Source organism: Cyanistes caeruleus, chromosome Z, assembly GCF_971803275.1.
Source record: "Cyanistes caeruleus chromosome Z, bCyaCae1.hap1.1, whole genome shotgun sequence".
Lineage (NCBI taxonomy): Eukaryota > Metazoa > Chordata > Aves > Passeriformes > Paridae > Cyanistes > Cyanistes caeruleus.
This window is the reverse complement of record NC_141732.1, coordinates 12329844-12346973: the sequence shown is the minus strand read 5'-3', so window position 1 is coordinate 12346973 and position 17130 is coordinate 12329844. Positions and strand designations below refer to the sequence as shown.

Genomic DNA, 17130 nt, shown 5'->3' with positions numbered 1-17130 from the left:
TGTAGAGAGAGGTCTGCTTCACTGGTGAAAATCAAGTTTGTTTCTCACACTTGTTTGTGAATCATACCTTGTTGTTCTCACACAGGAATGCAGTGTACAAGCTAGTCTGCTGGCTCTTTCCTGTGGTGCTGCACAAGACCACGCTGTATCTTGCTGCCAGCACTCAAATAACCTGCACTGGGCCACCAGCAAATGGTCTTTTCACTCACAGTGGTTTGATCAACATATGCATGATGCCAAATTTCATTACAGGACAATTCAAAGAAATAATTTTAAAGGAAGAATATTTGGCTGAAGACTTCATAATGTTCCTAAATAATGTTATATGTAATCTTATTTCAGAATGTGGCACAATGATGTTATTTACAGAAAAATCCAGACCAAAATCCAACAAAAGTTTTAAAGGAAAAAAAAAAGCTGCAATTAATTGTGTATTGTATACCCTTTAGCATTGACTCAATATGTGTTTCCTTCTCAGCAATTTTGAATTTTGTTTTCCATTCTTAAGTGGAACTAGAGAAAGTACATTTGAAATTTCTTGAAGGTTGTCTTTCTTTCTTCCAAGTGTTTATAAATGTAGAAATTAATTTATATTTAAATACTTTGTTATTTTTAAATGTAAAAATCTCTTACCATTTTTTTTTTGTTGAAATATATCCTCTCTTATATAATTTTTTCAGATATTTTTCCTAATCACAGTAAATGTATCTTGCTGTAATGAAAAAAATGCTTTTCAGATGGTCCTAGATAACAGATATTCTCAGCAATGTAAAATTGAGAAAATACTGTTACAAATGATAAATATATATATATATTATATATTACTACAGCTAATCTAATTAATCTAATCTAACATGCAAATGGATTTATGAATATAATCTATAAAATATAAGCTTCAAAACTTTTGGTTATCCTACTCGTACTTAATACTTTTGTATTAAGACATTAAGTCTATTTTCGTGTGTACTTTCATTAACAGGACACTTTCTCCTAAATGACGGAGCCTTTTGATGAAAGCAGCATCTTTTCCCCAGAAAACTGAATGTCTCTCCTGACTCTGTCAACGTGTTTTTAATTAGTAAATATCTGGCTTGGTCAGCATAAATTGCCCTTGAGAAGATCATCCTGAATAAGATTTGTCACATTTTACATATTGCTGAAATCCTTCCCCTTCATTTAGATAAAGTTAGCGTGTCATCTTGTGAGTGTTGTGGTGCTGACAGAGGGAATGGCCATGTGTTCATGAATCAGTAAACCCTGGGTCAGATGTCTGCCCCAGAGTGCTGCAGTGTTTCTGTCTTGCTAATGTGTATCTCATCGCTACTGTGTTTGAAAAGTGGATTAACTGTGAAAAACTAAAAATAATTTCCCACTAACATGACTTTCAGCTTCTAGTGGTTCAGATTCTAGGATCCAAGAGAAAGAAGGTAAAAAAACCTAACCCCAGTGCCTTTATCCTTCAAAAACCTGCTACAAAAGGGAATCACGCACTTCCCGAAATATTTTTGTGCCCTTAAACTCTTTCCAGCTAAATAACTCATCCCCTTGAAGAATAACTTGGTGGCCTTCTGAGGCTTTCCTGCTGAAGAACCTTGTACATATTTTCTGCTGAACAGGACAGAAAAATAGCTCAATTTGGAGGGCAGAAAACCATCTGAATAAACCATGCCCCAAGAACACGACCCCATTTTCTTTTTGGTATAATATCATACTCTGTTAGTGGAAAGAAAACCTTGAAAGCAGATGTACCTAGCAAGAATTATAAAGTCTTCTTTGCAAACAAATGAGCCATAAGTGAGATACTGACAGTAAAGTGATCGCACCGCTTTGCTGACCCCTGAGACAGCAGTGAAGCAAGTCAGCCCTGTTTCACTTCTTTTGAAGGAATTACAACAAAAGCTTGGAAAGGAACTAAAACTTAGGTTCCAAAAGGGAACTTTAAATAATATTTTAAAACTAAACTTCCTCAGTCTTTGTAGAAATCTCGATTTGGATTGACTATTATTTCTTTAGTGACAAACACAAAATTCTGTTCTGTTTCATAGAAAAAGATGTACCACTGCTGGGGTTTTATTATGTTTTTTTAGTTTTTTCTTTTTCCTGGTTGGTTGGTTTGAATTTTTTTTTTTTTCTTCAATTGTAATATCTAAGATGTGTCTAATTTCCAGGGGTTTTCTTTTCCTGGTTCTTCAAAATTTTTCCAATCTACACTCTTGTGTTTCCATTTAAAGCATTGTAAGTATTAAGATAATAGTAATCTGTTGATATTACTGAAATAACTTGAAGATTGGAAAAACTAGTGTTTTACTTCATGTTCTTTCAGAAAAGGAGTGTATTTCTTTCTCAGTTCAGTGGGAAGGCCAAAAAAGACTTCCTTTTCCCAGGATGGAGACAGGGTTTTTGCTGGGATCAGATTTTTCTCACTGTTCTCCAACACTTTTTCATTTAAAGGTAAAGCAGCTGTCAGTGGTCATTTAAACTCTGCCAGCTGACTTTTTGTTAGAGAAAATGAGGAATTATTGCATAATTCTTAGAGTCATAAAATGTGGCATTTTAATGTGTATCTGTCCCTCAGATGAGGGTGGTAACAAACACACGGGGGTAAAAAAAAGTTAAGCAGTTTTTGCCATTTATTGCTGCAGCTGGAGACAGAATGCAGAAATAAGAAATTATGACATTTTGGTGCAAGACCAATGTTTGAACATTTTTTAGTAACAGAACACTGGTATTCTTCAATGTGTTCTGTTAGTGTTATAGGTATTACTGGAGAGTTCCAGTTTTTTATTTGCTTTTTCTTTAACAACCAAACACTTTTGGTTTTGGTTTTAGTACTATTAAGGTGATAAAAAATTTATTACAGGATAACTCCTATATATATCAGAAATTTTGTTGCAGTGTGTTTCTTCTAAATGGTATGCTCTATTATTACCTAAATTGATGGTTTGGTCCAAATGAGACCCTCCCACCCCATGTTGTCAATCTACCCTGAGTCTCTTGTCAGTCTGTCTTAGGCCACCACATTCTTGGAATTCCACTTCGGAAATCCCCCAAACTTTGATGCTTGATTAGTCCATGTGACCCAACTTTCCCCCACTACCTCCCTCATTGGATGATGATTTTGTGAACCCTGCCTTTTACATTCCCCAGGATATCTCTGATTAGCTGATGCTTTGTACCCTCCCTTTGAACTGCCTCCCTATTTCAGCTGTTGCCCGCTCGCATTTTCTGTCTTTTGCCCCCAAGATTCCCCAGAACAATAAATCCTCTGTTATCCCATGCAAAAGACCTCCCTCTCGTCCTTGTCTCCTCAGAGCGCAGACTGACAGCCAAAGAGCCTTAGAGCAAGTGCTCTAGTCACACCTCGGGTCATCCTGCTCCTGGGGTGTGACCCACTCCTGTCGCAGGCTGAAGGGATAGAGACAGATAAGCTCTGGTGAGATACAATAAAAATTGAGAACTTTGATGCTGAAAAATTGCTAAACATGAGAGTTGCTTAAAATATATTTTATAAACTACAGATGAAATAATAAGAAAACAATTTATTTGTTTGCATCCAGAATAATTTCTAACCCATTTTAAGCACAAACATATTTACTTTTTGTTTCAACTCCTAATTACTTGAGCTCTAGCCTAGTGCTCTAGCTCATGCATTATGGATTAAAGTCTCAAAGTAATCAACAGGATGTAAACTGTGGCAGGAGATATGTGAGTTTAAACTGTTAAGCACCACAGGCATACTCCTAACTTGTAATCATGTTTATTTTTAAACAGAGAGAGGAATTAAACCATCTATTTGGCTCTAAGGAATGGATTCGGAGAATTTTGCAGATTTCATATCTCAGCCCTCAGACTGCATGCATTATGTTGTAAACACTAGAGGAAAAGTATTTTCTTATGGTAAAATGTGGACATTGCAGTGAGCTTTATGCTGTGGTGCAGTTACCCAGGAAGGGAATGGATGTGACAGTACTGCTTATGGGTTTGCCCTACCTTGTCAGTAAAGGCACATTATTTATTTATTTGGCCTTAAAACTTTTCATTATAAAGATCTCAAATAACTAAACATAGACTACACAGTACTGAAGCAGTGTATGTTGAAGGTTACTTGTGTAATAAATATTATATCTGTTAAAAGAATCAGAAATTCCTTCCACATTCCACCACAAATGCCATCCAGTGCCTTTAGTTTGGGTTACAGGTACCATATTTACCCTTGAATACGTGGAAGGGTCTTTTTTGCTATTGAACAGCTGCAATTTCTCCATCAAACCATCTCATCCAGTCTCTCAGCCTTTCCCTGCCTAAGAGATCAGTTTTTGGTTTTTTTTTTAACTTTCTTCAATTTAGCCCTGACTTCTTCATCATCACTTTGCACTTGGGGCATGGTAATAACATATCCTCTGATATTAAATGCGCTTGGATTAAATGTTCAGGCTAGTGAAGGGTAAAGTGAGGAGTCTGTGCACTCTCTGGTTACTCTCTTTCCTACCTTAAAGAGAGATCCTTGGAAAGGTCTATTCACTATCAGCAAGAGATGCATGCATTGTTGTTTCATTATAATAAATAACATCTGGTTGTGTTATGGAAAGGATGTAGAACTAACCTCACACTTCAGTTTTTCTTTAAAAGGCATAGCTGACTTGATAATCATGAGTAACATTTGTCCTGTAGTTCATATGAAAGATACATTAGGCAAGCTATAATTCACGCTAGAAATATTGTCCAAAAAACGGTGTGAATACCTCGTGAAAAATCACAGTAAAATCAGCTATGGTAACTAAGCTTGAGAATTTTCAAATTCCCCTGGTGATAATTTTCATGCTATTGATACATGTTGAGAAGAATCTCAGTATACTTTTCAGAATGTCTTTGGTTCTTCTACCAAGAAAAGGAGATGAAGTGGTACAAGGAGTGGATGGAAAACCACCCCCTTGTCTGTAGGTCTGTAGCTACTTCCCAGGAAAACAGCAAAACATAATCTACTCTGATCTCTTGTCAGGCAGACAGAAAGGAACAAGCTTTGACTCACAGAAATGTAGAAAGCTTGCACTGGGCTCCTTCTCAAATTCCCTGGGTTAAAAAGCCAGATCATTCCAAGGCTTGACAGTTTTGGTTTTGTTTTTCAATAATTTTTCAATGTTTATGGTCATTTGAGACATCCTAAGTTTACTTACTACACTGAATTTTTAAATCATAGAATCATCAAGGCCCTCCTGAGCCTCTTTTTTTCCAGGCTAAACACCCCCAGCTCCCTCAGATGCTCCTTACAGGATTTGTACTCCAGACCCTTCTACAGTTACACTGCCCTTTGCAGGACTAGAAAATGTTTCTAATGCAAAACACATTTGATGTGTTTAATTTTGTTTGCATTTGTTTTACATTTTTTTTTTGTTTCATTTTCTGCTTCCTAGCTCTGAACTGTCACTCTGAATTGGATAACTATTCCCCAGAGAAAGTTATTACTCTCAAGTAAACACCATTTGTACTTGACCTGTAAGTGTTGTTTTCTTCATTGTGAAAGACAGTAAAAAAAGGAAGCAATTCATAGCTATTTCATTAATTATTCTCAGAGTAGTCGCAGAAATGTAAATTTCATTTCTGAACACAAAAAATTTTAATTTACTGTAGAATGTAGGATATGGCTGTGAATGACTGTTTTTTTTCAAATACAGTCATGCATTTTACCTCAGAGCACAGATTTATACAGAGCAGACATGGTAACATACCTGGGGTTGGGTGCCTGTTTTCAAAAAATTGCTTATCCTGTTTAGCTAACCATTCTTATTTTTGAAATAAAACACTCAAATATAGCAAATAATTTGAACAGTTTAGCAGCATTACTTGAATTACTATTGCTTCAAGCATGTAAAGCAAATGAATTTGTCTCCTAAAAAAATATGTTTACTGTGGCTAGGGGAGCACCACCTGCTTTTTAGGCTAATGGTAACAGCAAATGAGTAGCCGAGTTTCTAGTGCGTTCAAACAATCTTAAGGTCTAAAGATCATAAGAAAAACAAGTATACTCTTTGTAATTAAAATTTCACAGACTGGCAATTTTTTTGTTGTTGTTTGTCGGTAAGGGATACATCTTTGAATTAACCTTAGTAATTTTTCTTGAATAAGTGCTTTGATAAGCTTGGAAACTGAATATCCAGTTTTATTCATAGGAGGAGTTATTTAAATGCTAGACAGTTATGTGGAATACTGTGTATATGACCCACTGTAATAACCACAGAAGTCTAATCCTGATATCCCTGATACAGTTTTATGCTGCTGTCTCTTACTGCTAACTTTGGAGGAAACAGCACCCTTTGATTCTTGAATTGATTTCTGTTCACAGATGTGCTGTGATATGATGGCAGATGACTAAATCAAAATAAAATTAAAACTTAAGACAGAATGTACAGTAGCACAACAAAAATGTATGAATTTATTCCATGAAATAGTATGTAGCTGCTAACCCAGCTTGTCTAAACCTTAAGCACTACAACCAAGAAACTTAAAGGCAAACCCACATATGAATCATCTGGATGGAAAAGCAAAACACTTTGCAAAGACTGTGTTTGCAAAAAATCCCACAAAACCCAAAAAACCCAACAAACCCACAAAAAAAAATTCCAGCAAGCAGTACAAAATGTATGTGAAATGTATGTCAGGTCACAGCTGTAAAGTAAACCTTATGTGTGGTCTGAATTGAAGTAGAAACACAAAATACAGTGACAAAGAAGGCGACATTTCTTTGCATTTATTTTACTAATGCTTACAAAAACTCTAAATGAATTGCAATGTTAAAGATTAGCTGCTGCTAAATATCTCTTGAGATGACTCATAAGATATAACATGAAATGTAAAACGCAAAACAGAAACAGGGAAAAAACTGAGCTTTCTTCTCACATCCTTGTCTCCTCCAGTGGTCTGTTCATGAAATCTTGGATTGCCTGGTGTAGGGGTAACCATTTATTAATTGAAGCTTTCAAAGCTGTTATCCACCTAGAAGAAATGAAAGACCAATGGATGTCCCTGATCAATTCTTATGTATACATTGTCCTTTGAAACACATGTCTAAGAGTGGAGTTTGTTCAACTCTGTTACTATGTGTACTCATAATCAGTGGATTGGAGAGATGCAGAAGGTGGAGGCATTGGCAACAACAACAACAAAAAAAGTCTTAACAGCAGTTTTCCAACATACTGAAAAGCTTTGTCTTTTGTTCATTAAATTAAAGCCCAGGTAGTGTAATTAATAGGCTTTAGGTAAAATCTCCCACTGACAGATGTGGAATTGGACTGGATTATGGTGAGGGAATTAACCTTCAGAATGTAGTTTCATATCCAATGAAATGGATAATTTCCTTTTGGATAAAGTCCAATTTGCTTAAATTGATTAAATTCTAATTCTAAATTCTAATGGTCATTGATGGAAGTCACTAATTCTTGGGAATGAGAAAGATATACACTCCGTTCTCACTAATGAGAAGTGCCATAGCTTTTGTGGTCAGTGTATTCACCCACGCGTAATTGTGAAAGGCGCCTAATCCAGGTTTACTTCCAAACCTCTGCAAGCCAACCTTGCTGTTGTTCCATCATTGAAGAGAGCAGAACTGATGACTTACATGTTGCAGGATATGTTTTACTGTAGTTTGACTAAGGATACTGCTAAAGGGAAATCTAGGGGGAAAAATGAAAACAGACTGCAAAGTTGTCACTAGATCTTCCCAAGCTACAGAGCTCCTGGTCTCCTACAGTGTGGTAAATAAACTGGAAAAAAACAGACAAACAAAAAATATTTGGTTTACCTTTTGTTTTCATTTACATTCTCTGCACATAAGTAGAAAGTTTTAAATTCTTCAGATGGAGGTTTGAGTTCAATTACAGATCTCTTGGAGCCCAGGGACTGTTCACTCACAATATAGCCCTGCAGGTAAAGGCCACCTGGACAGAATAAAATAGCATGCAATATGTATACTTTAGATACCATTTGTAGAATTTCTGCCAATTACAAGCATACCAACAAATTTGGCAAACTGGATTTTCAGATCAGTGTATTCACAGTTTTACAGACTTCACACTTAAAAATCTGAAAGTTCAGCTTGTTTTTCTTTTATGAAAATTTCAAAACAGTATTAAATAGGCTTCCTTATCTATCTTATCTAAATAGGCTTGCTTATCTATCAAATGATAAGCAATATATTTATTTAGCTTTTCATTAAATAACACATGGCAAAATATTTTTCCTGGCATTTGACTGCCATTAATGAGGCTGCTGCAAGCCACCATAAAGTTCTTTGGAAGGGGGGCTCTTGTGGGTAATATTTTCTTTTTCTTTCCTTTAAAAACTAAAGGGATATGAATTTCAACATGATAAAAATTCCTAAAATCAGATTGTTACTCCTGCTGAGATTAGTAACTGAAATGCAGGCCACATTAACCAGCTGCGAAGGAGAGGCATTAGACAGAACTTGATCTTCTGGACATTTTCATTTTAACTGTTTTTTTTGTCTTTTCTTTTTATCTATAGATAATTTATTTTTTTTCTCCAGAATTTATTTAAGTGAAACTTAAGGTATAAGTTCACTTTATACATACACGGTGAATAGTCAGAAAGATCTGCAGAACAGGATCTTTACTTTTGGGGGGCCACACATTTAGGCACAACAGCACAAAATTAACGTTCTAGCATTAAGAATGATACAACAGAATGAGAAAATGTGGCTAAAACTGAAAAAAAAAATGCAATAGTGAGAAAAAAACACTACCATATAGAAGAATTTTTATGTAGTAGGATATTTAAACACCAAAATAAAATATTTGGCATAGGCTTCAGTGTCATAAATGCATAAAACATAATTTTTGGCTTTCTGTTAATTCACTGCATTTCTCTGTGCAAACCTTAGCTTTGGTTTCATGTAAAGAGGAAATCCCTGGTCATTTCGTAAGTATGGCCTTTGGCAGATGAAGAATGTTATGCAAACGATATGAAGCACAGCACCTTCTGCCTGATCATAATAGCATAACCCCTAAGAAAAGTTTTTCCCTTTTGATCCAAAGACTGGCTAGTAAGAAAAAAGAAAAGTATTTTCTTTCTGGTTCTTCTGACTGCCAGCTTCTTTAGCAAAAGGAGAAAGCATTTGCAGGTCCTCACTCATCCCCTCTGTGTGTGAAGTGAGCTCTGCTTGCAATTGACCAGTAGCATCATTGTGCTGCTTTGAGAGTGGGCAGCCACCCTCTCCTTCTATGGGTAGGGCTCCTAGATGGTAGCTTTAGCTGCAAATGACCACATCCTGGACCACCAGGTTCTCCAGTAGTAGGAAAGTTCTGCATATTGAGGGGTAGAATAGCTTAACAAGGCCACGTGAAAAACTGGTAGCTTCAGGGCAACCAGTCAGAGTTCATGATATCTGTGGATGCTTCCTAACATGCTGGATTTCACAGCTTTCAGGAGACTGCCATCAGTGGGACTGCCTCAACCCATCCTAAAGTGCTTTAGAAGGGTGGATCTTGTTTCTGGTAACTACTTCTGAGGTAATGTGTGCAGAATAACTGCATTTCAGAAAGAAAAAATAAAAATGTGGAAGGAAAAGGAGAAAAGACTTGGGTTAAGAATTAGGTGGCTAGTGAATAAATAGAGACTGAGTCTGGTTTTCCTTCATTGACCTTCATGGAACAGCATGAATTTCCTAATAAGAAACTCTCATTAATGGTAAAAGTTCTTCTTGGAAACTGCAGTGAAACATTTTTACTTCAATAATACATTAAAATCTAGCAGCCATCCCTACCTTGGGCAGGTGTAGACCGCAGAGTGGCATAAAAGTACAAACAGCCATCCTTCAGAATGCAATAGTGCTGAATCCAGACATCTTTGCTCCTGTCCAGCTGGTGGAGAAGCCCCAGGCACTCAGGGTTCTTGATAGCCAGTGGTGGGAGTGTAGTGTTATGCAGTGTGACATCTACCCATACATGGTTCTGTAAAGTAAGCATGTAATGAAATGTTCTGGTAAAAAATTAAGGAGGACACGCTGGTATGAAAAGACACAAGCTCTAGTCTTCTGCTAAGAAATTAACTTTTTTTGTAAAAATGTTTTGAAAAGTTGTGCAGGCTTTGGCTAGAATAGAGTTATTTTTCTTCACAGTAGCTAGTATGGGGCTGTGTTTGGGTTTTGTGTTGAAAACAATGCTAAAAACACAAGGATGTTTTAATTATTGCTGAGAAGGGCTTGATCTGAGCTAAGGGCTTTCTGCCCTTCACCCCACCAGTGAGGAGGCTCAGGATGCCCAAGGAGTTGGGAGGGAACTCAGCCAGAAGAGGTGACCCTAAAAGACCACAAGGATATCTCAGACCATGCAACATGCTCAGCATATGAAACCTGGGGAGGAAGAAGGAAATGGGTAAAAGTTTGGAAGAAGGAAATGGGGGAAAGATGGTGTTTCTCTGCCTGAGTACCCATTACATATGATGGCATCATGCTCTCCTGGGGATGGCTGAACACCCGCCCAGCCATGGGGAGGGGTGAATGAATCCCTTGGTTTGCTCTTCTTCTCTTTGTGGGTTTTCCTTTACCTATTCAAATGTCTTTATCCCAACCCACAAGTCTTCTCACTTTTAGTCTTCTGATCCTCTCCCCTCCTCACACTGCGAGTTAGTGAGTGGGCAGCTGTGTGGGGCTGAGCTGCTACTGGGATTAAGTTAAAACAAAATTCAATGCTGGAAATGAAATTACATAAATATATATGTGATAGAAAATATCCAGGTGTCTACTCTCTTAAAATAATGATTTGTCTTTTCTGTCTTTTTTATTTTTCAGTACATGTTTTGTAGGTACAAACAGGATTACTTCACAGCTGTATGAAGTTTGGTTGTTTTTTTAAAAATTGCTTTCTTGATTGCTTGACTTCAGTAGTCTTTACTGTATATAATCTAGCAAGACAAATTTCACCATTTGCTCTCAGGATTTCAGAGAAAATGTCATGGTAACTGTCAGTGGGATACTGCATTCAGACTCAGGTGAAAGTACTACCACACAAAACATCTTCCCTTCCCTTCCCTTCCCTTCCCTTCCCTTCCCTTCCCTTCCCTTCCCTTCCCTTCCCTTCCCTTCCCTTCCCTTCCCTTCCCTTCCCTTCCCTTCCCTTCCCTTCCCTTCCCTTCCCTTCCCTTCCCTTCCCTTCCCTTCCCTTCCCTTCCCTTCCCTTCCCTTCCCGCACCTTCCCGCACCTTCCCGCACCTTCCCGCACCTTCCCGCACCTTCCCGCACCTTCCCTTCCCTTCCCTTCCCGCACCTTCCCGCACCTTCCCGCACCTTCCCGCACCTTCCCGCACCTTCCCTTCCCGCACCTTCCCTTCCCTTTTACTTCAGTGCAAAATGTATTAAAGCAACAAACAAACACCTTTCACTGTTTTTAAAGCTGTCACTAGACACTGATGAAGGGATCACTCATATCACTTTTTCTTTCACTCATTAATGCAGGTTTTAACTTGTACCTTGCTATTTTCATATTTTTATAAAGGTGGTCTGTCTATAGCAGGAAAGAGTAGGCCTCACAGGGCCAGGAAAAGCAGGCTAAAATGTCTTTGACCTCTATGGTTCCAAGTCGTGAAATACTAAAATTAGCTTCTCAATTCCCAGTTCAGAGGTCAGCCAGAGACTATTGATACTGAATTATGCTGGGCTGAGTAATGTCTCCCAGTAGTAGCTCAAGATCAATTATGGCTGTATTTTTCCCAGCTACAGGAGCCAGCAGAGAGCATATGACATGGATAAGTCAATTTTTATCAACATTCTTATCTTTATCTCTGACAACACAGAAAATAAGAATCATGCCTCATCACCACCCAGTATTCTGTTGGAAAAAGTAGGTTGCCTGCAATCAAGGCAGAACTGTGGGAAATACTTAGGAAGATATGGCCCTTCTCTTTTTCTTATCCCAAATAGTATTACCTAAGGCTTAACACATACTTGTGAGAGTCATCTCAACCCTCGCTTTCTGCCTGCTAGACTAATTGCATGTTATGTTTCCAAACCAGCCTAAAGTTGCTGATAGCTGGAGAGGGAGCATTTTGATGAATTCCACCATATGGCAGCAATGCATATAAACTGAGCCATAATTCTGTATATGGCTCTCAGACTGGGAGTGATTCACAGCCCAACAGAACAAAAGTGCAGCTTCCATGTCTGCACCTGACCATGTACAAACACAGTTACTCTCTCAGTCTCATGCACAATCTGCTGTATGCATGCTTCTCACCTAAATACAGCATTACCTGAAGGACAGGATGCACTGCTTTAGCCATAGCCTCCAGCCACCTATAATATGATGAAAAATAAGAATAGATTAGTTTGGTAGAGCTGAACAAATATGCTTCACTGCTTCTTCTAATTCTTGCCAACATATAAAGCATCTAAAGGGATGCACAATTTTCAGGACATATACAAGGCTTTAAGTCAGGAAAGTAGTGGATTAAACCTAAATAAATACTGCTGACTCTCAAAAGCTTGCTCAAAATAACACATTGTGATAAATAAAGGCAATATTTCAGAAAAGGCAATCTATATATCAAAAAATATGGTTCAAAATATAGTTCAGCTTGTCAGGCTGAATGGTCACTCTCCTTGTCTTTGTCACAATGCAGATAATGAATTTGTGGGAAATGTAAAAACCCCTTAAACTGGAAGCTACAATATAAAGCAAGCTATTTGTTGGCAAAGTTATTCTTTTGTGCTATGGATGATACAAAATTTGGAAATGGAAAATGCTCTAAAATTACAATGGTGGGTTATGCTAAGTAGTAAGACTGTATTAAAAAATGGGTGTATGAATACTAAACAGTCAACTTAGTTCACAGCTTTATTTTTCTGACAATTCCCAATAGAACTAAGAGGAAAATTTCAAAAATACTTGATTTTAGTACTTTTTGAAAGTTATTACTCCATTGCTCATATTATGGGTGATTTTAGTCTCTGTTTTCTCAGCTGTTTTCTTTGGGAAATGCAAAACAGTACTTTTGAAATTTAACTCTATGTCAAACCCAAAGACATTGCCTCTTATCAGAACCAACATGCTGTTGTGGCACATTTTCATTTTAAAATACTAAAATGAAAATGTGGCTGAACGACAGAAAAGGAGATGAAGATGAGATTGTATTTATTACTAGCATTGTCCTTATTGGGCAGAAGAGAGATTGATAAGCGAGTTTACATCCACAGGAAAATTTACACTTCAGTTTGATATAACAGTGCGAGAGAAGGCATGAGAATAGAGGTGAAGTTTTTGTTCTCAGGATAAATCAAGAATTCAGGGGGGCAACAAAACATGAACATAAAGATTTTATTTAAAGAAAAAAGCTATGAAACTGAAAAATAATTTTGGAATCTTCTGCAATTGAAAAATGGGAACATTATCTTCTCTTTATTTGCTGATAGATTTTAATTTTTTTTTCCCTAAGGAGTAAGGCAGGTATTTTGAACATTCTCCAAAGATTTAACCTCCTTCTTCCCATACTGAAATAACAAAACAGATGCTGATAAAATGAAAGATCACTTACCTCTTCATTTCTTGGTTGGAAGTTGCACAGAAGTAGAAAATCCTATTTCCAGCTTGAGGTATACATTTAAAAACAAATGGTTTACCCAGACTGGTGTCGACACCAATTTCTGCTCCTTCCAGCTTTGTTACTTCCAGGGGTCTGCATTTCCCTTCATCCTGCAATTAGAAAAAAAAAGAGTGCCCAAAGTTCAGAACTAATATAAAACTGATCCCTGTGAGAGACAAACTAATCAAACGCCCTGTAAACTTGAATCTCTGCTTTTGCTCTCTTAATTGTTTTTGGTTCATTGGAAGCCATATCTGCACACAAAAAAACTTTCTAGGTATGCATAAATATTCCAGATATTGAGGGTGCTGCTGAATGATATCAGGATTTTCAACGTGCACTGAAGAATTTAGGATCCTGGGACTCTCTGGTAATCAGTGCAATGTTTGCAGTTTGGTTTATGCTGAAACTCTCACCTTATATATAGATAAAGGCAAAAAAAGGCTTAAATTTGAAAATAGTGGGCATAATTTCAGTTCCTTTGCAAAGCTGCTGTAAATATCATTATGTTCATAAACCTTCCCAACAATTCAGACAACCTTCAGTGGAGAGCACTTCAAGACCCTTTTGCTTGTTTCTAATTGTGTCAAAGCTCTTCTGGACTGAAGGGCACTGCCAAAGTCTTTTCCTGTGGTTAGTAATAAGGAGCCATTAAGCTCTTTATGCACATGAGTAGGTGAAGCAGTTTATCCCCACATTTTTTCAGCTCAGCTCTCCTTAAAATACATGTTTTAAATCTGAACAGTGAACTCTAGCTATGCTTCAAAAAATATTCTCAGCCCCTTTTCCTTGAAGATCTGTGACTGGAGCTCTAACAATTGCATCAAATTTGGTGAGAATAAAATGAAAAAAGAAAGTTAGTGCTGGGGCCTGTGACGAGCATGAATGCAGTTTGCAAAATACACAGGTGATGGAATCTCATAGAATAAATTTGGTTGATTGTTGGAAATGAATTAAATTTTGAGTAGGAGCTGAACTATAATTACCTCATGTCATTTTTCTTAGTCTAAAAATAAATATATAGAGCCTTCCACAAAAAAAAAAAAAATGCACTTGTGGGAATTAAATAGTTAAACTCTTGATTGTATTCTCACTGGAACATGTAATTATCTCTTTGTTATACATAATTCTTCTGTAGCAACAAAATAATCCCTAATAATGACAATAGTATAAACAAACAATCATTAACATGTTTCTTCAATTTTTACACATTTTTGTCTTCCTTTTTTTTTAATGCTAAACTGAAGTTTTTTAATGCAGAACTGAAGAAGATGAAGACAAACCTGCAAAGTGTCAGTGCTGTGTGACTTCTTACTTATAATGCCTTCAGACACAAAAAAAAACATTGCAAAGACATCATAACCAAAACATGTATTCTGGTCCAAATCCCATTCCTAGAGCTAAGTGTGGCCAGTGCTTTGCCAAGGAGGTATTCAGTAGGATCCTGTCCATGGTCCTGAAGGCAATGGTCATTTTAGATACTGAAATGGCTGACCACTATTATTGCACATACCTATAAACTTATTTTGTAAACACTTTCTGTGGTGTCTAAAATGGATGGAAATAGCAGTTCTGTGGCACCAGGAATTATTTTTATCCACTGTGTTTCAAATACATCTACGATGAGACCAAATGTCCTTCACAGAATGACAGAGTTGTGCTCTCCTAATTCTGATAACCTAGACCAGAGAATCATAGAATTGTTAGGGTTGGAAAAGACACGTCTGTAAGGTGTGTCTTTTCACTCATGTGGCTTTCATGAATAAGAGAACATTCCCTTGGCAAATATCCCTTTGCTGGAAATATCCCTTTGCTACAAAAAGTGCCAAAGGTATATTGCAAAAAAAAGTAATTATAAAAGTAATTTCTTATGCCTGAGACTGAAGTGCAACCCATTGATGATACTGGCATTATGGAACCTGACATACCAATGTGATGCTGCTTGAGATGATCATATGTTTTATACAGATTTTAAATGAACTAACTCAGATATTAGCTACTACTGTTCCATTTTATGCTAAACTGAAAAAAAATAATTCTTTTCTCAAGGTTGTGATCATGAATTTGTCATGTGTGATCATGTAATTTGTCATGGCAGTCTTCAGTATCAAATATGGATGAAGTTCTCTAGGTAGAAGGCAGGAAGCAGGTGCTTCTTTGGTAAATGCTGTTCTATGAACAGGAGAAACACCTGAAGTAATCATTCCTATATTGCTGGTTTTCCTAACATGACCTGAGTTTTAGGTTAAATGTTTCTGTAAAAAAATTTAGTGTATTAAACAATGTATAATGATGAGAAACTGAAATTAGAAAGAAATAAAAAGAGAAATTTAGATATTTCCTTCCTATACTGTACCAAATGCTCATTAAGGTAGTGCTTGTAGCCCTGTTTAATTTGGAGCAAGTAATTCCAGAATTCCAGTAATGCCATTCATAGTATTTCCTGAGTGATTCACTGTATTCGAATTTTGTTCAAGCACAGTTTTATTTGCTATACAAATTAATTTGTTATGCAAATATTTTCTTCATGAATCATTAAGAAGCAGCTGAGGAAATATATGCATAGTTCATGCTATTACCAGTAAAAAAAGTAACAGGAGGAATAACTATGAAAGATACAAGAGTCTGCGACTACCAGTAAGTGGGAATGAAAGTAACTACAGAAAACAATATCAAATCCTAGAAGTAATCTAAAAGACAATGTGAAAACTAGCAGCGCTAGAAAGCAAAAATGGAAGCCTAGCTAGCTTGGGAGACTGGCAGTAGGAAGTGTGAGGCAGTTGCCCTGAGGTCACTGGCTCAGATTGGTTTCAGGTCCGTAGTGGCATGACCAAATTTTTGACTCTCTTTCAAAAATATCTTCCTGGATGTGCCCAAGTGTTCTTAAAATAGACATTTCTTAATTGAGACAGAAAATAAATTTTTTTTTCTTTTTTCTAATTTCTCATTTGCCTAGCTTTCTCCATCATAGCTGATGTGTCCACAACCCTCCCTGGCATTTTCACCATCTATTATTTTCTCTGACCAGCTTCTCCTTGAAGAGTCTGGTGCTGTTTGTTTAGTATATCACTAAAATCTTCTTCTCCCCATATATTTTTTTCCTAATCACTGTATTTTGTGGTAGGCTCATTTTTTGGTTCTTTAAGGAAATCACAGATATAGCCTGTTTACATTTACTCCTTCTTTGAGCTGGGCACATCTATGCAGAGAAGAGACTAAGGCTTTTTATGTCTTTTCTCTTACACCCATTTCCTTTGCCCTTGGGGAAAGAGCTTGCATATATCAGTGAGGAGGGAGTCCTAGAGTGCAGAATAGCTTGTATGACATTTTTTGTCAGTAGAGATGAATTTACTTAGTTTTTCATTTTGTTTTGCTTTAAATAATTTACATATAAACTAGACAGTGTAGAAACAAACTGAAGAACAAAACAATATGGGTTAAAGATTTAAAAGCTTCTCTGATTTGAAGAATCTAATTATCCTACACCAAACAGTACTGCTGTCAGATGAAGTGCAATCAAATGGTCAAATGGAATAATTAATC

At 36.9% G+C, this 17130-nt stretch overlaps 1 protein-coding gene and 1 long non-coding RNA gene across 4 annotated transcripts in view; one reads left to right on the top strand and one right to left on the bottom strand.

Moving 5' to 3' along the window:
• LOC147648104 (uncharacterized) overlaps positions 1-17130 on the top strand; it is a 61170-nt gene that overhangs the window by 19103 nt on the left and 24937 nt on the right. The window lies entirely within an intron of this gene.
• LOC111940737 (uncharacterized) overlaps positions 6731-17130 on the bottom strand; it is a 39821-nt gene continuing 29421 nt past the window's right edge. For all 3 annotated transcript variants that reach the window (XM_086868547.1, XM_086868548.1, XM_023943586.2), the window contains 5 exons: positions 13540-13697; positions 12259-12301; positions 9776-9962; positions 7796-7931; positions 6731-6990 (listed from right to left, as the gene is read on the bottom strand). In XM_086868547.1, the coding sequence (XP_086724673.1) occupies positions 6891-6990; positions 7796-7931; positions 9776-9962; positions 12259-12301; positions 13540-13697 (624 nt within the window). In that variant the 3' untranslated portion in view covers positions 6731-6890. The remainder of the gene's footprint in view (positions 6991-7795; positions 7932-9775; positions 9963-12258; positions 12302-13539; positions 13698-17130) is intronic.